The 21,613-nt window shown below is 30.1% G+C and overlaps 3 protein-coding genes across 9 annotated transcripts; 1 reads left to right on the top strand and 2 right to left on the bottom strand.

Moving 5' to 3' along the window:
- Nucleotides 1–3,860: 3,860 nt before the first annotated feature.
- LOC122632902 (histone lysine demethylase PHF8-like) lies at nt 3,861–9,014 on the bottom strand. Of its 4 annotated transcripts, none has more exons than XM_043820193.1 (13): nt 8,846–9,014; nt 8,294–8,379; nt 7,939–8,217; nt 7,711–7,852; nt 7,176–7,625; nt 6,900–7,101; nt 6,019–6,782; nt 5,894–5,944; nt 5,413–5,630; nt 5,134–5,336; nt 4,868–4,915; nt 4,313–4,493; nt 3,861–4,218 (listed from the first exon to the last, which is right to left on the bottom strand). In XM_043820193.1, the coding sequence occupies exons 1-13, from the start codon at nt 8,941–8,943 to the stop codon at nt 4,139–4,141; spliced, it is 2,802 nt and encodes a 933-aa protein (XP_043676128.1). In that variant the 5' UTR covers nt 8,944–9,014; the 3' UTR covers nt 3,861–4,138. The 4 variants fall into 4 exon arrangements, with proteins under 4 accessions (XP_043676128.1, XP_043676130.1, XP_043676129.1 ...); XM_043820195.1 differs by having other exon boundaries at nt 5,413–5,597; nt 8,846–9,012; XM_043820194.1 differs by having other exon boundaries at nt 5,413–5,606; nt 8,846–9,012.
- Nucleotides 9,015–9,574: 560 nt separating this feature from the next.
- On the top strand, nt 9,575–12,744 carry LOC122632892 (polynucleotide 5'-hydroxyl-kinase NOL9). Of its 2 annotated transcripts, none has more exons than XM_043820175.1 (7): nt 9,575–9,763; nt 9,840–9,967; nt 10,063–11,493; nt 11,579–11,778; nt 11,862–11,912; nt 12,054–12,244; nt 12,377–12,744. In XM_043820175.1, exons 1-7 carry the CDS (start codon nt 9,583–9,585, stop codon nt 12,613–12,615), a joined length of 2,421 nt encoding a protein of 806 aa, XP_043676110.1. In that variant the 5' UTR covers nt 9,575–9,582; the 3' UTR covers nt 12,616–12,744. The 2 variants fall into 2 exon arrangements, with proteins under 2 accessions (XP_043676110.1, XP_043676111.1); XM_043820176.1 differs by having other exon boundaries at nt 9,840–9,961.
- Nucleotides 12,745–12,874: 130 nt separating this feature from the next.
- LOC122633070 (DNA (cytosine-5)-methyltransferase 3C-like) lies at nt 12,875–17,670 on the bottom strand. 3 transcript variants are annotated; one of them, XM_043820576.1, is made up of 17 exons: nt 17,024–17,670; nt 16,820–16,908; nt 16,630–16,737; nt 16,482–16,563; nt 16,288–16,395; nt 16,051–16,194; nt 15,858–15,949; nt 15,603–15,713; nt 15,202–15,430; nt 14,981–15,108; nt 14,861–14,908; nt 14,717–14,781; nt 14,350–14,615; nt 14,040–14,276; nt 13,806–13,947; nt 13,507–13,721; nt 12,875–13,366 (listed from the first exon to the last, which is right to left on the bottom strand). In XM_043820576.1, exons 1-17 carry the CDS (start codon nt 17,322–17,324, stop codon nt 13,155–13,157), a joined length of 2,577 nt encoding a protein of 858 aa, XP_043676511.1. In that variant the 5' UTR covers nt 17,325–17,670; the 3' UTR covers nt 12,875–13,154. The 3 variants fall into 3 exon arrangements, with proteins under 3 accessions (XP_043676511.1, XP_043676510.1, XP_043676512.1); XM_043820575.1 differs by having other exon boundaries at nt 14,350–14,657; XM_043820577.1 differs by lacking the exon at nt 16,288–16,395 and having other exon boundaries at nt 14,350–14,657.
- Nucleotides 17,671–21,613: the final 3,943 nt, after the last annotated feature.

Genomic DNA, 21,613 nt, shown 5'->3' on the forward strand with positions numbered 1-21,613 from the left:
GGCACGAACTGGTTCCAACGTTGCCAAGTTCGGAACCTTCATTCCCCCTCTCCCCACTCTTCCCCTCTACCCGCGAATTTAAAGTAACTTCTAATCTTGATCTTGACCTATACGTGAAAATAAATTTGTATCGTTGTTTGTTTAATCGCAACCTACGTATGTATACATACACACACACACATATATATATATATAATTACTACTACTAGTATTATTATTATTATTATTATTACTATTATTAAACATTCTTAAAAAAGATAGATAATCTAACTGATTAAAATAAGATTACGGATTAATGACTGGCAAAGGAGTAAAATATTTTTTTGTGTTAGTAAACGAAAATTCAAACGAATCGATTGCATAAGTGAAATACGAGATTTCATGCTGATTTCTATTAAAAAATTTCTTTGCGAAACATCACGTATCCCGGTCGGTAATTAATTACCTACAAATATTATTAGGTTGGTGCGTTTGACGTCAGTTTTCTTTTTGTTGTTCATCTTTTTTCTTTTTTTTTTTTTGAGTAAAATATGTTGGCAATAGTTTTTGTAGAGTTTTATCTTCGATACGAAATCTGTTATATACGCAGTATCAAACAAAAATATTGATACATTCTCTGTGAATCCGTAAAAATTGTACGATTCTTTATATTTCATTTGTTCGTAAAATATATCTCTCAAGTATTCGAAATTCAAATATATTGTAAGCTGTGGAAATTGAATAACTGTACAATAAAAAAAAAAGATAATAAAAAACGTATGTTTTCAATGGAACAAAATTATTGTACAAGCTTATGAATTATTAATCATTCTAATATTTTCTGAATATTTAATATTGTCTATATATTTATTTCAAAAGATTTGTTGCAAATGTATTGTCACCTTTTTCTCAAGAATAAACAAAGCTATTGAGACGCAGTAGGTGGTCAATAATTTTTCGGTCAACTTGTCCTACGTTTATTATCAATGTTTATAATATAATTATATAATAATGCTTATATTCTAAATATATTGGATATCCATATAATATTTAAACTAATGTTCTATTGGTTAAACAATTACATTAACTTAATTATTATAAATAATTATAATGTAACGATTAATAACTAGAAGAATATATTATGATGTTCTAAATATCTGTAAATAAATATTAAATTATCGAAAAAATCGTTTAAATAATGTGATAATAACGGAGCGAAAGATTTACGATGCTTACTCTTCGAAAGCCGACGGCATACTAACTTATCACATTCGAAAGTCGTTGGAACCTAGCTTCTTTGTTTGTTGTTTATATCTCTAAGCCACTGATGACAGTGAGTATAAAATTTTTCAGTGTGTACGTATAATACAATTTTGTATCAAAATTATTTTATTTTAACATTGTCTCAAAACTTATATAACCTTCAAACAAATCCTCTATTATTTAGATTATATATTTAATAAATATAATATAAATGCATGATTATTTTATAATCATGAAATCTTCAAATTAAATCAGACGGGATTTTGTTAAAACTAAAAAATAATAATTAAAAAAAAAAAAAAAAAAAAAGATAATAAGAAAGCATTTAATGAAAATAGATACCATTTACTTTTATTTGAGATTTTGTGCTTCAAAATGTTTAACATATTTTGAATCATACATTATATAATTTACATAGTGTTATTTATAATTTATTGAACACATTAGAGATTGCAGTACACAATTAATATATATTTTAATATTTCTTTTCTTTTTTTTTTTTATCGATGTATCTGCAGGAGATTGTATTTTTTTTTTTTATGACCGCTTTTTGCAAGGAAAGCATAATATTATATAAAATTCATATTATGTTAATTTGATTATCAGAATCTATCATTAACGTAATCAGATCTTTTAGTGGTGTTCATATTATATATATATATATATATATATATATTAGCACATAGTAAAAACGTTCGTTTAACAAAATCTTATTGATAAGTTTCTATTGTTTTTTTTTTCTTTTTCCTTTTGTTCTTCCGGTGCATATGCTTCGGTGTACAAATCAGTCATTTTGCAAGTATCTACATAAATTGCTCGTGTAAATGCACAATGTTACGTTTTTATAAGTTGACACTTTACAAATATCTAGAGCAAGAATTGTAAGAGCACAAATTCCATGTCTTCAATGTAAAATTCAACCAAGTATGTTTCAAGAATATTAATTATAAGTATATATAGCAAAGCGCTTTTTAATTGAATATATTTCCGAATAAATCTGATTCGTCGCATAAAATTATATTCTGCAGCCTCTTAGCCATATAATTAGTTATAGTATGTCTGGACGATAATAATAATGATGATGATGATAATAATAATAATAATAATAATAATAATTATTATAATAATGATAGCGTTTAAATATTATAAATAAGTGTTGTTCAAGTCCTCTTTTATGTTAATAAAAAAATTAATCGTATATTGCATGTATACTACTAAGTATAAAATATATTAACTATATATATATATATATATATGCGCGATAGTGAATATATAATGCTGATTAAAAATATTAAAAAATACAAGTTTCGTTAAATATTATTTTCTTAAATATATATAAGCCCAGACATTAAAAATTCATACAAATCGATCGAATCATACACTTGATTTTATACAGAATTTTTCCTTATCGTATTTTCTCATTTGATTATTTTATCTTACATAAATGTATACAGCCTGCTATTAAGTAAACGCTTGATGACAATATATAATGTACAGTATTATCTTTTAAACTAAGAATTGAAAAACATGACTACATATCATTCATAAGAATATGCCATCGTGATCCAATAAGATCTACGATGAATTTTTTTTTCCATATTACCAGATATTGCTTTTTTAACTAGAAATAGTTATGCTAACAAAATTATAAATCATTGTAAAAGTAATTTGTCACAACCCTTCAGTATATATATCCTTTTTTTTTTTTTTTTAATTTTAATAATTTTCATACGTAGTTATCGTATATCCGATCAGAAATTTTTTATGAATATTATATCATTATATCTTAATATTTACAAGCATAATTACGTGATTAAAGATTAATTTATAACCTACAATACTTCTTTACAATTAGTACGAAAAATGATATACGTTAATATTTTTTTCTTAATAATTATTTATTTAATTAATGTCAATTTGAAAAAAGATAACTCTTTTAATAGAGTAAAGCCAAGATAAAAGCAAATCTTTCTGCTTATATATTTATATCTTATATTTATCGTTAAATATAAAATACTAAACACATTATATGAAGATGTTAAGATAAAAGATTAACATTAAATTTTTTAATATCCTTTAAAGTTATACTATATCTCAATTTTTATGAGAAAACCATTTTCCTTTATATAACTTGTTTTTCATGTTGTTCAATCAAATTAATAATAGTAATAATAATAGTAATAATAATGATAATAATAATAATAATAATAATAATAGTAATAATAATAATAAATAAACATTAAGATTTCTCAGACGACCAAATTGTATACAGCTTGTATACAATATACTATGGAATAACAATATAAAGTTTGCTTTCTAAAATAATAAATTCTGTTTGCTATAACACTGAATGTATAACAATTTCTGTACTCTACAGCCTCTCTATAAATACGAACTAAGTAACAAAAGTCCTAAAATTAAATCTACATTATATATTATATTCCTACAATTAAAAAGAAAGTTCATTAAACCTTGTCATACTATATAAATTGTATTAGTCTGTGAGATTCATAAGGGCACTAAGCTTACATTTTCTCAGGCCCCACGTTACATACTAAAATTTTATAAATTAATTACAAAACACGAATTTTGGAATATAATACGAATATTAAATGTAATACGAATATTAAATGTAATACGAATATTAAAAACGGTTCGATCATTTCTGGGGAAAAAAAAAGAAGAAAAAAAAAATGATAAAACGTTAAATGAATTTAAGAAACTGACAAGAAAATAACTATTAAACGATACAATAATAAATATAAGGTGTATCACCTTTTCGAATTATCCGATATATATTTACAATTTATATTAGCACTTTACATCTACTACGTGTTTAATCTATCAATGAAAGAATGATGTGATGTATAATTATCAATGTCAGAATTTGTTCTCTCTAATGCATCATTTTATGAAGTTTTAAAATTTTTCCCAAACGTTGTTTAGCCGTTTTCATTCCCTTTCTAGGTTTACGTTCTGAAAATTCAAGAATGTTATAGCTCATATTTCATAGATAAAAGTATAACAATAACAATAATAATAATAAAGACAAAATACAAGAATATTTTACCAATTGGAACTGGTGCAGCTAACTTAGCCTTAACATCTTTCAGCCTATTTGGACTTGTCAATATTGATCCATATGCAGTGCTAGTTTTCACAATGTTTTCTGTAGATACAATTGGAGTTGGCCCAGACGTTACAGACGTGTCCTTTTGTTTTTTCTTATTATACGTCCTCTTCGTTGTATTCTGTCATACAATAATTTATATAATTATTTTTACTATGTATAAAATATATCAATAAATATATGATATTAAAGAATATAGTAAGCAGTAGATAGTAATTATAATTAATAAGTCAAATAAAAAGAATGTTGACGTATACAAAAATAGTAATGATTTGTCTTGTTGTGCCAATATGAAAACCTACTAATCAAAAATAAACATAGAATGAAGTATACGTGCATGAAATGTAAAGATGAATGAAAATGTCTATCTAATAACTAAATAAACAATCCAAATGATAATAATAAATATTTCGATCTACCTATTTATTTATATTTACATATTAAGCAAAATCTACAGAATACTACACTTATGTGAAGGAATCATGATATGCCTACCAATTTCTTCTTCGTAATCTTGTCCATGTCGTTATCCAGATATTCACCCTATATGATATAAGTACGTAATAATGAAAGTATATTATATATATCTAAATGAATAACTAAAATATAGATGTTGAAAAATTTTAAATATTCTTTAATAAGAGATTATGTCTATTTAATCGCAAACATATATGTATGGATAAGTTTGTAAGATGGTAAAATCTTTTTTCATAACAAAATGAGAGACCTAGTAATACGAATTTAAAATAATCTCGATTTACCGCTTGTTTTGCCCTTTTTGCAGCTGCTGCTTCCAATCCCTTTTCGACAGAAGTCTTCCTGACTCCTTCTCTTGCCGGTCGATTTGTCTTCGGCAAGAGTGGTCCGACTCTGGCTTTCGGATTCCATGCTTCATCTATCTGACTTTTTGCTTTTGGCTTGAAAATATAATCTTCGTCGTCAGAAGCATCCAAAGCCGGATAAACTAAGAATTAATCGAACATTATAATCATTAAATTGATCCTATATAACATTTTTTTTGGAAATACACATTCACTTACTGAAATCATCATCTTGATGAACTTTATCAATATTTTCTATTAATTGATCGTCATCGTCATTGTCGTTGTTACGTTGTGTCTTTTCCGTTTTTGTTGATTTCGTGGAGTTAGTCGACGTTGTCGAGTAACACTGCTCGCTGAATGATAACATCCCGGCAATGGCTTCACGAGTCGATGGTGATGCCCTGTCAGAACTAGCCGTTTTCAATTTATAAATACTAAGACACCAAAAAATAAAATAAAGCTAGAATAAATAAAATCGAACTGTGTACTATCTATATATATTCTATAAATCAAGCTAAAAGGATTATGTTTACTTACTAATTCGGACAAATCAATATTTTTACATTAACAAAATAATAATTATATTTTCATGCTTCGCAATTAGAAATCATTTTAATGCGATATTAAATAATGCAACAATATTTTTATACAACGTTATGTCGTTGAGTAATCTTGCAAAACATATATAACGACTTACCCTGTAGGAGGTGGTGGCACAGGTTGACTGTACTGCGGAATCGTGGATGGTCTAAAATAATTGTAAATATGACTATTGTACATTCTGTAATTATTAAAAAACAAATTGAAAAATATTTTACATACGTAATGTCTAATCTTTGAGGAGCATTTCCCAATGTATACGCGGATGCTTTTAATAATTCCTCAATACCATTTTTTGGCATATCATTCAAAACGTCGACATCGCCATCGTAATCTCTCTTAAATCGTTTCTGCGTGTTGCTTTTAGAATTTCTTCTTCTTTTCGGAGACTCGTCTATAGTAAATCTACCATAATCACTTTCATTGCTACCGTCATGAAAATCATATACGGATGTTCGATTCCAAGCAAGTTCTTTCGTTACTACAGTAGTATGATTCGACGGAAAATTATTTTGTAAGTTGATATTATCGTTTGTACTTCTAACAACTTCGTTGTTTCCTAATTTAAATCTGATTACAGTTGGACTTTGTTTTCCTGGCTTGGCTGTACGTTTCTGTGTAGAATTATTAACATGTTTCTCTTCCATTGAAGTATTTTTAACGTAAGGGTACATTACGGGTTTCGATAAAGTTAATTTTAATGGCGGTCGATTAGTCGACATATTATCGTTAATTAAAGTCCCAACTTTATTCGTTTCCTTTAACGTCGCTTTAAAAGGATTTTCTGCCATTTTATCTGCAACATCGTAATCTACGAAATCTTTATTCAACGGCTTCTTTTTCTTTCGTTTACTTTCACGTTCCGGTTTAGGAGGATTTAATGACATTAAATATCTCTCCGCATGTCGTATTTCTTTGCTAAAGTCTTTCAATAATTTTTGACTATTTATCGTATCCGGTATTTGACTTCTGCTGACCATATTGTACTGTATGAAAATATTAAATAAGATCGGTTAAAAATCTCGAGGTAATTGCTGTTTTTTTTTTTTTTTCTTTTGTTTACTTTCTACAAAAAAATAAATATATAAAAATATTTTTCTTACGTCTTTATCAGTGTTCCATTGTTTTAAAATACTTAATAATGCTCTAACACCTTGTAAAAAATATGGCGGACATTTCTTTTCTTCGTTATTTAATTCCTTCAGTTCTTTGAGCAATTTCTTTGCAGCAAACCAATTAACCGTTTCAAAGCCAGGATATTGAAATTTGGTAGGAGTTTTCATCTTTCTTTCCAACTCATATATCCTATAAAATATAACTGTTAATGAGAAGCAATAAATGTGTAAGAATTTACACTTTACACCCACTTACGTACTTACTGTATCTGCATAGGAATATTGAGACTGTGTACAAAATTTCCACCGAAAACCAAAGAATCAACTGGAGTTAAGACAGCGTGTATCCAACCAGTTGGTATCATCATAGTCTGGCCCTGTTTAATAACGCATTTGTAACATGCATCAGCCTGGTCTCCAAAGAAAGTTTCACTCTGTGTTGAACTGCACATCCAGTGCTGATATAATTGTAAATTTGCTGGTGTCGGTTTTATAAGGTAAAACACTTTTTCCCCCCTTAATACATGATACCACACGGAAGTCCCACCAAAATCTATATGAAAATCTGTGAAACTGTCTTTGACTCCCATTAGGCAATATTTTTGTACTTCAGGACGCTTTATATCGCTTTCCTCGGGCCAATCGCGTGGCCAAACAGAGTTTACCCAGTCAAGTTTGCGCGCGATGTATGGTGCTTCGACCATTGGTGAAAGACTGCAACGTTTATTTGTCAATTTATACATATACGTCCTATATACGATTAAAGCCATATATGGCAAGGCAATGAATATGGATATACCCAGTATTTGTAAATTCGAGACTTATCACATTAAAAACCCTTGTCCGACAAGGGGAATTGTAATATTCTACGAAGTCTCGTAATTTCATTCGAATGTTACTTTGTCTTGTAACATCTATCACATCCATTTCACGATCTCCACCTGAGCAGATAACATATTCGTGAATATTAATAACCATCTTTTTTACTTAATATATTTACGTAGAATTATCGGAAGCATTATTTTACCTATATAACTTTCAACGTCATAAACGCTAAAGTTCGGAGGAGGTACGCTCATATCAAGACCATCTTTGCCGTCGATAATGATAGGTGTCTCAAATCCATTAGTTTGTAGATACTGCAACGTTAATTGTTGTCCCCTGACATGTTTAACTATATCATCAGCTTTAGGAAAATGTCTGGATTTCAATTCTCTAATGAATACTGGAGTTCCAGTTTGAACAGGTTTAGAATCTGCATCTACTTCGGTATAATCGTGTCTGTGCCAATTCAATCTAGTTTTCACTGAAAAATAAATATGAAAATATTTAATCTACGAAACATCAATATGGTAAATGATAAATTATATCCTTTTACTTACTGATAGACGGACCACATATCGTTTCGCATTTAGGACAATGATATTTATCAAGGTCTATTGACATGTACTCTTTTAGAGTTACACACCTTTGCAGAAATATAAAGTAAGCAATGTTAATATCGAAAACTTTAAAAAATATAATGAAACTTTGTTTGAAGAAAAAATAACAACATTAAAAAATTATTTATCTATCGTTGAAAGTAATATATATAAATTTTCTTTTAGAAAATACTTTAGAGGAAAGATATTAGAACGTTTTATACTAGTAGATAGCATCTAAATATCAATTAGCAGATCACAACATAATCATCAAATTTATAGGTTATGGCACTATCAACAAACATTCCTTTGTATACAGTCATACATATTTCTGGATGAAAGTTTGAAAATACTTATGAACATATACAATCTCTAGAATTCTCTGTATCATTGTAAATTAATTAAAATCGTCGAAAAAATGCTGCGAGTTTGAAAACGTTTACTTAATATAATTTTTTATATTTTCATGTTACACGTGTCTTTCTTTCAATGGATTCTTTTCACAAGACTTACCCGCCGTGGTACCATTCCTTGCAAATATCGCATTGTATCATAAATTGTTCGGCATCATAAGAACGACCACACAAACAATACGTAACTGGTATCTCCATTTTTGTTAGTAGATACTAAACTGTATGTATTCACCAAGTACAGTTATGTACTATCAGTATTTCATTAAAAGAAGTAAGACTATAAGCTATCTTACGGAACAACTACTTAAGCGCCATCTGGAATCAAACTCTTTCAATTACACATATTTTACTTTATGTTTTTTTTTACACACACACACACACACACACACACATATATATATATAATTTTTTTCTATTTTTATTTTTATCAAACTTTATCTTTTGTTTTAACATAAATTTCATAAAAAATAACTTATTAACGATTAATAAATATTTATAAAATATTCTATGCATTCGTTCAACGAACGAAATGAAAATAGAGGAAGTTAGTTGACATCATTTTCAAATTAATTCGAGAGCCCGCCATGCCACATGACTAAACTATTACAAACAATACCTTTAACTCATAGGAATTTTTATTAAGGTTAGATTCTACGCATATTTTTCTTTGTCAAAACATGCAATACTAAATAAACATAATTAGTATTGATATTTAATATCTATGAATTAAATAATAATACAAGAGGAAACATATATAAGGTAATCATTTAAAAACTTCTTATTTTACATTGTTATATACCATATTCTAATATTTTTTTTTCTTGAGAAGATAACAGGATGAATATATCTTGCCATCTTGATAGTCTTAAGAAATCTAAGGATACGTCCAACAGAAGGAATTCTTTACCAGAATATACTGCATTTGAGCAAAAAAAAGGCAAAAATTACAATGCATTTAATACGAAGACCAAAAAAACTATTAAATTGTTATCCAAAAGTAACGATGGAATGATAGAATGTATAACTTATCTTTATGTATGCACGACTCTGGCATTTATATTAAGATATCTTGCAAATAATTATTGTAATTTTAGATGACGCGAATGTTTCTCTTAAATCGAATGATTGCAAGATCATAGATTCGAACACATATGGTACAATAAAAATACAGAACAGCACATTTGAAACGCATAGAAGTCTTGACTCTTCGACGATCGTGGAAGTATTAACATAACATTTTAATAATATCTTTCAATTTTTTTTAGCAAATTTTTTTTTATCAATATTTTCAAATAACAATTCTATTTTGCTTGACAGAATATGTCTATGTCAAATATAACAGATTCGTTAGAAGGAAAAAAATGTAAGTCTTTACAAAAAATATTTAATGATTTGGATACGTTGCAAAATGATGCCTGTATCGATAATGACAATGCACATATCGTTGCCGAATCTATAAATCCAAACGAGATTTCTACTATTCAATATGGTCATAGGAAGAATCAGAGAATGAAATTTGTGAATTGCAATGAAAAATCGCAATCTAAATATGATATTCCTGAAAAAAAAACAGCAGTTACAAAAAACAATGAAATGCAAGAATGCACTGAAGATTCAACGATGCGTGATATCGACGGACAAAGTATTGAATCTAAAATAGTAAAAGAAAAATCGAACACGTCCACGTCAAATTATAATGAAAAGCTACACTTATATTGTTTGCATAATAAAGTATTAGTGATTATGCAAGAAAAGACAAGTTTTTGTTTTACTGGGAAGCTAGTGATAAATGTATTGTACGGTGCTATAGAGGTGTATGGGTCTCACATTACTACATCAAATTCTCCAATAGAAGTATATTCTCCCAGAGGATACAGTCTCGTAGCTGTAGAAACGAGTAAAAAATTTTTGATGTCCGACATCAAAGATATTTGGACATATTTATCTCAGGAAGGTATTAATCCTGACATAAAAAATGCATTGCAATGCGACATTAATCGATGCAGACCGGGTATGGCAGTGATTATTCTATGGAATTTGGAAAACAATTTAACAACGTTCGTTAATACTTACTATCCAATAAAATTATTTCCTAAAATTCGCAACGTCAAAAATTATTCCTGGACGGACACAAGGAGAGCTGAAATGATATTGCAATCCAATCTTTATTTCGATAATCATAATTATAAAAGATTGGTAATCGATCCGACTGTCACAGGAATACTTGCTGAAAAAATCCTTAATCGTTGGTATTCTCATGACTGGTCGTGTACATTAATAGCAGGTGGTAAAAATGTTGGGAAATCTACTACCGTACGTTACTTAATAAACACGTTATTACCGACTTCTCGGATGGTCGTTTTGGTGGATGTTGATCCTGGTCAAAATGAATGTACACCGCCTGGCTGTATATCCTATAGCTTGATCGAGGAGCCGTTAGCTGGACCTAATTTTACACATTTAAAAACACCAGTTTATCAATTGTACATAGGAGATGTAAATGTTACTCGGTGTATCACGAGGTATATCGAAAGTGTTAAGTTGTTGGCGAATAAATTGTTAAGTTGTCCGACTATGTCACGTTTACCGATAATTATAAATACAATGGGTTTCACGCAAGGAATAGGATGGGATATCGTAGTGTTTACGATCAAGCTCTTTCGGCCTTCGTTCGTCCTACAGATAATGTCAGAAAGGACAAAAAATAATTACCCGAATTTACTGAGTAGCGATATTATTGATCAACAAGTAGGTGCTATCATCTCCGTAAAAAATATTTTTTAAATTACATATTATGTAATAAGGAAGAAAAAAAAAATATTTTTTTTCATAGACTTTTACAGGCTTTTCGTGGAGTAAAAATATTACGGATTGGAATAAGCCATGTTTACATGAGCTACAAGTTATAAATACAAATGCTGAGAAAAAACAGGAATCAACAAGTGATTCATGGAACATGGAGCCTTATCAACAACGCGAACTCGCAATGATTTCTTATCTAAGTGGAATTGTAAATTCCAATGGAAATTCTACGTGAGATATTAAAAATTCTTTTCCTTTCTTTTATTATTTTTTCTTCCTACGAAATATTAGACTTTTAAATAAAAATTGTTTAGATTTCCTGCCACATCCGCATCACTCAGCATCAACGAAGCTGTGCCATTTGTGTTAGTATAAAGTCACTTAATAATTTCGCTTCGCATCGATGTTCGAGATTTCAATATTTTCTACTAACATCTGCTATAAAATATATATCTTATTAATATGATTTATATATATATATACTCATATACATATTTCTTTTGCAGGGCACCTTTTGCTTCTTTAACTATCGCTCTATTACGAGAATGCGTACCGCCTTCGCGTGTATTAACTGTAATCAATGGTAACATGGTTGCTCTGTGCGGCATTGATTTAACAAGAGATTTATTGCAAGATGTTATTCTATCGATACCTCGTATATTAACCAGAGCACCTTTGTGTACTTGCTATGGCTATGGTAAATTACAAATAAGTAATATATTGCTTCCTCATGTTTTCTTTCCTTTTAGCATTGCAATTTTTTATAATCACTTTATTCAACGAGCTAATCCTATCTAACCTATCTTCTTGATTTTATCTGATTTTATAGGAATAATTCGAGGGATTGATACGGATAAAGAAGAAGTGTATATAAATACGCCATTACCGCTGTCGCTTATGCGACACGTTAATTGTTTAATAGGATCTATACCTATACCTGTTAATTTACTTCAGTTAAATCAACGCAATGTACCATACGCAGGTGGTAACGATGCTTTACCAACGAGTCGTGATCCACGTAGAGGATATTTCCGTATGAGATATGAAAATAGACAAACGTCGAGTTGAATCATCTATTTTAAGAAAACTAAATAACTATTTTAACCATTCACTGTTCATAAGATAAAACTTATCCAAGAAAATCTTATAAAAAAAAAAAGAAAGAAAAAAGTAAAAATACACAAGAGAGTACAAAGAGACACTCAAACTAAATTTATTCTTTACCATTTATCATTGTAAAATAAAAATCGTCTTTTTTCTTTTCGACTTAATTATGTTAAAAAAAAAAAAAAAAAAAAAAAAAACAAAAAAAAATACAGAGAATACGTTTAACGATAAATAAAAAATATATCTAACAATTTGTTACCACATGACTTGTTTAAAAACCAATTTTCTCGATTTATCATAATTAAACATAACCTTTTATAGAGTTAAGTTCGATTCTTCATTAGCGATGTTTCAAATATATTATCTCAAATTAATTTCATTTCTTCTAAAATTATATAACACTTTTCTTCTTCATTTCCGATTATTTATAACAAAATATCATCGTTCTATAAAAAATATAAATAAAATGAAAATAGTGGCGATACTTTAGTCGTCTTTAGTTAGTCGTGCTCGTATAGAGAGCGCAACGGTAGGAATATGGCGGAAAGCGTCTGTACACTCCACGACTTGCCAATTAGTTTTTGACGTTTATCCGCAGATAAGTTTTTAACGTCAGTGTAGTGCCGTGGAAATCCAAATATCTCTTCGAGCTCCGTTATCCATAACAAATCACTCTCGTCTTTCATCAGAATTGGCTTCAGCGCTAGTTTACCTAACAATAATATATATATATTTATTTATTTCAGGTTATTACGTATAGATATATGTATAGGTTATACGCACGTAGCTGTACATGTAGGTTATATATCGTTATATTTTAAGATTTTCAATCGAATAACACTAAGATAATACCTTGTTTCAATGAATGTACATTTGTCGTCACTGTCCTGATTTTTTTTACTAAAGCATATCGATTACAATGTGGCGTAAGTACATCTTGTAAATCATGTTGATTTTCAGACGGCAAAGTATACGCATTTATCGGTAGGTTATGCCAATAAAGCCTTAATCGATGCTGAGGTGAGAAATCTGCAGAATCTATCACATCAGGTTCCTGTCCAAGACATCTTAACAAGAGAAACAGTCGGTAAAAAATCTCATCTTTTATTTTATTGTTTTTATTTTATTGTTTTAAATAACCACACGTTTACCTGTTGATTTCTAACCTATACTTAGTTTCCATATTGGCAACGTTTTCGTATAACCAAAATAAATGTCTTCCGTTATTAGCTTTTTTTACTAATTCCTTGATGCGTTTATATTCAAAGAATAAAACACCAGTTCCATTAGGATCTGAAATTAGAATCGATATTTAAATAATTGTATGTATGTATGTATGTGTGTGTATATATATATATATAATGGTCATATAAATCAGTCGATACCATGAAGACCCAACCGTGCTGGATTTACAAGACTCAAGTCGTTACATGGTGATCCACCCATCACCAAATCAATAGGAGCAATTTCTTTAATTTTTTGTACGGTTATGTCTCTTACGTCTCCTAAATAAATAATACGATCTCCAAAATGCGAAGAGCTAACAGTCAAAGCGTCTTTGTCGATCTCACTAGCGTAATATACTTCGATCGTTATGCCCAATTTGAGGAGTACTACCAAACCTGTGAAAGAAAACAATAATTTGTGAAATTAATTGTGGAATTAATATCACCGCTTCAGACTTAATATCATTACCAGTAGCCAAGCCGTCGAATAGCGAAAGGACACGCATTTTTCTCTTTACCCAATTATTGTCTATTGCAAATTTCATTTTTGAATTAGGGTTTGTTCTAAACATATGAGTAAATTTTTCTTTCCATTCCGGCCGTGGTAATATTACTCTGTTTGGTGTAGAAACATTATCCATTTTACAAAGCAAGCATTTCCATGGATCTTCGAGAAGTATATCATGGTACTCATTTGGATATATTAAATGCTTTAGGCAGGCAGTGCAATAAACTCTGCAATAAACTCGATCAGTAGTGTTATAGAAATGATATAATCTGTAAAAGATAATAAAATGAAAGATATTGATTTATAAATATTTAAAAAGAATATTCACCGAGGACAATTTTCATTGTCACACATAACTACTGTACCAGATCCAGCACAAACGGTGCAAAAATACTGTAAACAAATATTTTTTTTTTTATTATTTAAAATTTAATTGTATATATAAAATTCATTTTGAAGTAAGTCTACGTACGCATTTACTGTCTGTACCGATCACGAAAATAGATGGTTTGAATATTTCCTATAATCATATACAATGTCATCAGTGTGATAGTAATTATATTATTTTAAAATCAATGTTTTAGAGATTTACCGAACAATCTTTGCATAAAGATCCTTTAAAAAATGGATGTTGTTCCATTTCTTCTTGAGATATCTTTAAACATCTTAAACATATGTCCTCTATCGCAGCTTTGCCGATTTTTATCAAATGTAATATGTCTAAAAAAATTATGTTCATATAAAAAAAATATAAATACGATGATACGTCTTATCTTTAAGTAAACAAATATATTAATGGAAGTATCAACTAACTACTATTGATAATGTCATTTTTTCGCTGATCATCAACAGTGACATTTATTTTCAATTGATTTAATTTACTTAAAATCAATGCAGAATATTTTTTTGATTCTTCTGAACATTTCTGTACTGTCAAGGACCTTTTTCTTACTTGTGAACAAACGTTGCGTTGTGAGGAATGTGTTATAGCATCTGCGATAGTCCAGTTTTCCGTATCATAACCGAGCCGTAAATAATAATCCTGTAAACAAAATTTTCTTTTAGCTTAACAATACCGAATCATATGGTAACATAATTACGTCAAACTTTCCAGGAACTTAATATAGATACAGAGACTTTAACGCATAAGCCACATATTGATTGATAAACTCATGGTGTTATAAAATAACGACATAAACATTTTTCCAATTCACCTTAGAAGCATCAAGAACTCCAAGAAGATAAAAATGTTTCTTCGTACGTTGAATATACTCCTGCATTTTTTCCATTCCTTCTATAAATTTCATAAATGCACGATGGTGTATCTAAAATAATACATACAGTGATTGAAAAAATTGTATATTTTTAAATCTGCAAAATTAGATAATACAAAAATTATCATTGACTTTAGACTCGTATATAATTTTATTTACACATATAAGGTATAAGTTACGCGATCGAATATTTACCTGTGAAAATGTATAATCGCCATACCACATTATCCATTGGCAACCAAAACTGGGCTCTCGCAGACAGCAATCACGATAATCAATGATCATAGCTATATAACGAGATGAAAAGTACGAAATCATCTTTATAGAGTAGATAACAAAATAAATAAAAATATTAGATCGTATTATAACGATAGAGGAATATATCAACCTGGCCACCAATTGTATCCAGCTATTTTTGCCCAAGCAATAACGCCAGGCCGTTGCTCCATCAAAGGTAATAATTCAGTATTCTTTTCGTTAAAACTCGTATCAGTACACTTCTCAACTTGTCTTTTAGTTTTTTCGGATGATTCTGAAAATATAGAATTAAGAAATATTCGTACAAAGTCAAATGATAAAAAGAACAAAGTAAAAGTAATGCTTAGAGCTAATGTGAGCTACATACGTTGTTTCTGATTCAACATATATCTTTCATTAATTCTTGAATTTTTTTCTTTTAGAAAATCTAATCTCTCTTGTATTTTAGCTGGATATGGGTAGAACTTAATCTCTTCTTATCATGTTATATTTCAATAAAAAGATCAATATAAGTATTATTTTTATATTTGTTTCTCTCATATAATTTGTTATGTAACTTACTTTTTGTTTTATCAATGAAGTTCTTCTGTACCCAAATATGATAAGGTTTCGTTAACAAGCAGCCACACTTTTCACGTATCATCTACAAAATTGATGAAAATTTTTAAAGACGAATAATTGAAGAAAAAAATTATATTTTAATACAAACCTGAATGGTTAAATCGATAGATTGCATGCTATCAGCAGATTCCGATTTCTGTTTGAGTCTTAACTCTAAATTATCGGTGAACGGTTTTATCTGAGTTCTTTCATTGAGCTGGAAAGACGAACGAAAAAAATAAACGTTAAGATTTTGTTATTAAATAGTAAAATTGATATATATGTATATATATATTTACAAGAGATATTAACGAGTCACCGATCCAATAAACCCATAATTTTCCAGGTTCAGAAATCATTCCTACATGTTCTGCATCGATAATCAATGCTATAACAAATTAAATTAACCAATTACATTATTATATTATTATTTAATGTGATATATTACATAAATGAATGATACAATTTATATATATATATATATATATATATATTCGGTTTACCTGGCCACCAACCAGAACAACATCCCCATACTAATCTCCCAAGAAAATTCTCATTAACGGACTTATTAATTTTTGTCAGACCCCTAGTCACTCTACGTAAATTCTGATCAATATCATCCTCATCAAAATTATTCTTAACAGAATTATCCTTTTTTACTTTAATATCTTCAATTTTTTTCGTATTCGACGTATTATCCTCAACATGCGTTTTGTTCTCGGCTAAATTTTGATTCGAATTTTTCCCGGCAGAAGTTGAACTACTACTGTAGTCACGAAAGCACATTGAAAGATTATCTACCATATTTTCTTTTTTAATTTCGTTCGATAATCTTTTAGCTAAAGGTATGTCGTGAATTTCGTCGAATTTCGAATGTTCACATTCGTTTTTATCTATTTTTATATTTGATGATAACAAAGAAATAGTCTCTTCGGAATCATCTTTGATGCTATCGTTTGAATGCGTTTTTGTATTGTCGAAATGCGTAGATTTAATTTCTTCTTTATGATCAACGTACGACCAATCAGATTTCAACGAATCAGTGTTACCAATATTATTTTCTTCATAATCTTCAAGACTTTTTTCAAAAGTACTATCACTGTCCAAAGAATTATCAATTTTATTATTATCACGCTTATTATTATTATTATTATTACTATTATCATCATCATCATCATCATCATCATCATCATCATCATCATCATAATTATTATTTATCGGGTTCGAACTCAAATTATAAATTTCTTCATTCTCCTTTTTATTAGATGACAATCTTTTTTTATACCACAACTTTTTTCTTCCTTTACGTCGTCTTTTTAATTTTGACATCTTGGATACGTAATTTTTATCTAATTTAAATTTTGATCGTTCGTCGTTGATGAAAGGCCAAGACGATACAAAATTTGTCGTATTTATGGAACAGTTTAATGAACTTTTTTTCACGATCTTCCCATCATCCGATAACATTTTTATAGAAATATTTTTCAATGATGATTCCGTGAGTAATCCTAACTCCATTGCACAAACGACGGACCAAACGTTGCCTTCTAACCATGTTTTTGATTGAATTTGATTATTACACTGGAAACAAAAAGAAAGAAATACGAATATTTAACAAAGATCAATTTCTTTTTCATAGAGAAAATATTTATATTAATTTTAATCAATAATTTTGCAGAAATTTATACATGCATTCATCTAATATATCGATCATTTTTACCCTATATAAAAGATATGTCCAGATAAAAATAACGTTTAATATGCAAGTTATAATATCGTTTATAAATATTAATATATAATTAGATGGTATCGTCAATATAATTGGTGTATAATTGGTTACAGCGTATTATTACATATAACCTAATTTCTTTTTGTATATACGTAAAAATAATGTAACGTAAAAGTTATAATATAATTAGATGATACAAAAAGTGATATACTAATTTACTAAAATTCATAAAATTATTTATCCCGCTATAATTACATTACATACTAATTATGATTTATATTTATACAAAAATAAAAACGAGATACATACATCCGTACGTGCGTACAATTTTATACATATACGTATACATACATACAAAATACCAAATTTACATAACATTGAAGAAATTTAAACGCTATTACATTAAAGTATATACCCGCAATATGCACTTTTAACTGCATTATCACTGAACAAGAAAAACACAAAAAAAAAAAAAACGAAAACAGACAAGTACGAACGTAGAAGCAGAAAGAGAACAAGAAAAAAAGAGTGAAAGGCATAAAGAAAAAAGAAAGAAAAAAGAAATAAAAAGAAAAAGAAAAGAAAAGAAAGAAAGAAAGAAAGAAAGAAAGGTCCGGAAATTCATAATGAACGATGATGTCAAGTGGATTCCGTAGTTGGCATCGGCCGTGAGATCGAGTGAGTGAGAGAGAGAGAGAGAGAGAGAGAGAGAGAAAGAAAGAGTGAGAGAAAATGAGAATGAGAGAGACAGAGAGAGAGAGAGAGAAAGAGAAATGAAAATAGAATGGTATATCGCGACGAACACGAGAAAGAATCAAAAGGATGAGGTTGGGTAGAGGGGGGGGGTCGGAGGAGTGGGAAGGGTAGGGAGGTTTGGAGAGAGGGAGAGGGGAGAGTAGCGAGAGAGAGAGAAAGAGAGAGAGAGAGAGTTCGTAGAGAGCACGTGGTACCACCAAAGGTATTTCTCGAGGTCGCGCGCCGGGGTCGAGCTGATGAATGGAAACGTCGGTATTATTGTGTTTACACGCGGGACACACGACTGGCTCTCTCTCTCTTTCTCTCTACCTCCCTCTCTCTCTCTCTCTCTCTCTCTCTCTCTCTCCCTATTCCCAGAGTTACTTTCTCTCTCTCTCATACTCGTACTCGTACCTCGTATTCGCTCACACGAGCACCCTACCCTATCTATCCGTCTCTCTTCTCGCACTTGGCGCGGAAACATTCATTCATAAAGCGTTCCGCGCGTTCCTCTCTTCGCCGCCATCACCGCCACCCCCTCGCATATGGAGGAGATGGGGGAGGAATAGGTGGTGGTGGTGGTGGTGGTGGTGGTAGTGGATGAAGTGGAGGAGGAGGAGAGAGTATACGCGACCCTCTTCGAGCGGTAGAGGGACGCGATGTCAGGGGTGTATTCACAGATTTACCAAAGAGCTGTGCGCGAGGCCACTTATATATGTTTATACATATAAATATACGTAAATATATCTATACGTATACGTATACTATACACACATACATACATAGATATGTATATATGTTTGTCGGTAGTATACGCACAGTGGCAACTTTTGAAAATATCGTTTTTTATAAATTAGTACACGACGATATATATATAGATATATGTATGTATGTATGTATGTATGTATGTATGTATGTATGTATGTATGTTTTAATCGATTCGAAAGTTTCATAACCTCGATTATTTAATAAGTCAACAATTTTCCCCTTCCGATAAAATAAACAATATAAAAAAAAAAAGATTCACATTCGTACGATCTCGTTGATAGTATCAGTTTCAATATAATATCGAAATAATAATTTCATTATTATCGTTCGTACAACATTGTAATATCAATCATCAGGCGAACGATAAATATCAATTTTGTTCGATTAGAAAGTGAAAATTATCATGCATTATCACGCATATATATTTATTATGTAATTATTCGGTCGGTAAGTAAGGAGTTTAATGGTTATATCGGCTAAGATGAAAAAGACGATACGATTGGTAGAAGAAAGAAAATGATTAGATCGTAATAGCCAATAAAAGGCGAGCTTGAAATATCTGATCTGAGAGTTATCTTCTTTTTCTTTCTTTCTTTCTTTCTTTCTCTCTCTCTCTCTCTCTCTTTCCTTGAAAAGAAAAGGGATAAATCTCGTGTTTTTAACGAACCTCTGTCAGACACGCCAGTGCTAGTCACGTAAAGGAAACGAGTGAGGGGACGAGACGCTAACGATACCGAACTTCTCTCTCCCTTTGCCTTGTTTTCTCCTTCCCCTTCTCCTCTTCATCCTCAACTTCATCCTCATCGTCCTTCCTCCTAACGTCACGCGTAATACGCCACGATAATTTATAAGGGCTCCTATCCTCCTCTATTGTCTACTTGCAAGGAGAAAGGGCGTCAACCGCGACACATTGCTTTCCCTCTCTTTCCCTCCCTCTTCTTCCTCCCACACCTACTCTCTCTCTCTCTCTCTCTCTCTCTCTCTCTTTTCTTCTTTACTCTTGCAATGTCCCCGACGTCAAATATGCTCTCTCTCTCTCTTTTCGAGTACACTTCATTCCGCTAACCATTTTAAAAACGATTTAAAAACTCACGAAAAAAGGGTCGTGTGTTGGTATGCCTGTGCATCTGTGGCATGTATATAATGTGTGGTGTGCGGTGTTTACACATTCCTCTCGTGTAACTCTTTTAAATATGTTATACATACCTACATTTTCGTTATCGATCGAGCACGAGAGCTCGAACCGAGCTTTTTTTTTTTTTTTTTTTTTTTTTTTTTTTTTTTTTCTTTATTTCTTTACATTTTTCTCTCTCTCTTTCTCTCTCTCTCTCTCTTTTTTTTAAGGTTAATTTATTTCGCATTTACTTTCTTCTCTCGAAAATTTTCTAGAGACTCTTGAGAGTCTAGTTTTTTTACTCTTCTTTCTTTTTCTTTTTCTTTTTTTTTTTTTGAATATTTCTTCCCATTTTCGGACTTTATTTATTTTATATTTATTTTTTATTTATTACTGTTGGAAATTTTACTTAAGAATATATATATATTTTTTTCTTTTTTAACATCTCCTATGGGAGTCTCTCTTATCACATGGTTAAATATACTGTTAAAATTTTCTTTAGAGATTTCACGAGAGAGAGAGAGAGAGAGAACAAGATCACCTGTAGCCAAGATCATAGTAGATCTTAGCTAGACAGAGAGAGAAAGAGAAAGATAAATAGATAGAGAGAGAGAGAGAGGGAGAGAGGGAGAGAGAGAGAGACGGAGAGAGAAAGGGAGAAAATGTGTTTACACGTAGACACACGCTGGGATATCGGACCAGTATGAATGAGCTCGTAAATGCGAGAGCGGATCTACCTATTTGCGC

Source organism: Vespula pensylvanica, chromosome 11 (assembly GCF_014466175.1).
Source record: "Vespula pensylvanica isolate Volc-1 chromosome 11, ASM1446617v1, whole genome shotgun sequence".
In the NCBI taxonomy this organism is placed as follows: Eukaryota; Metazoa; Arthropoda; class Insecta; order Hymenoptera; family Vespidae; genus Vespula; species Vespula pensylvanica.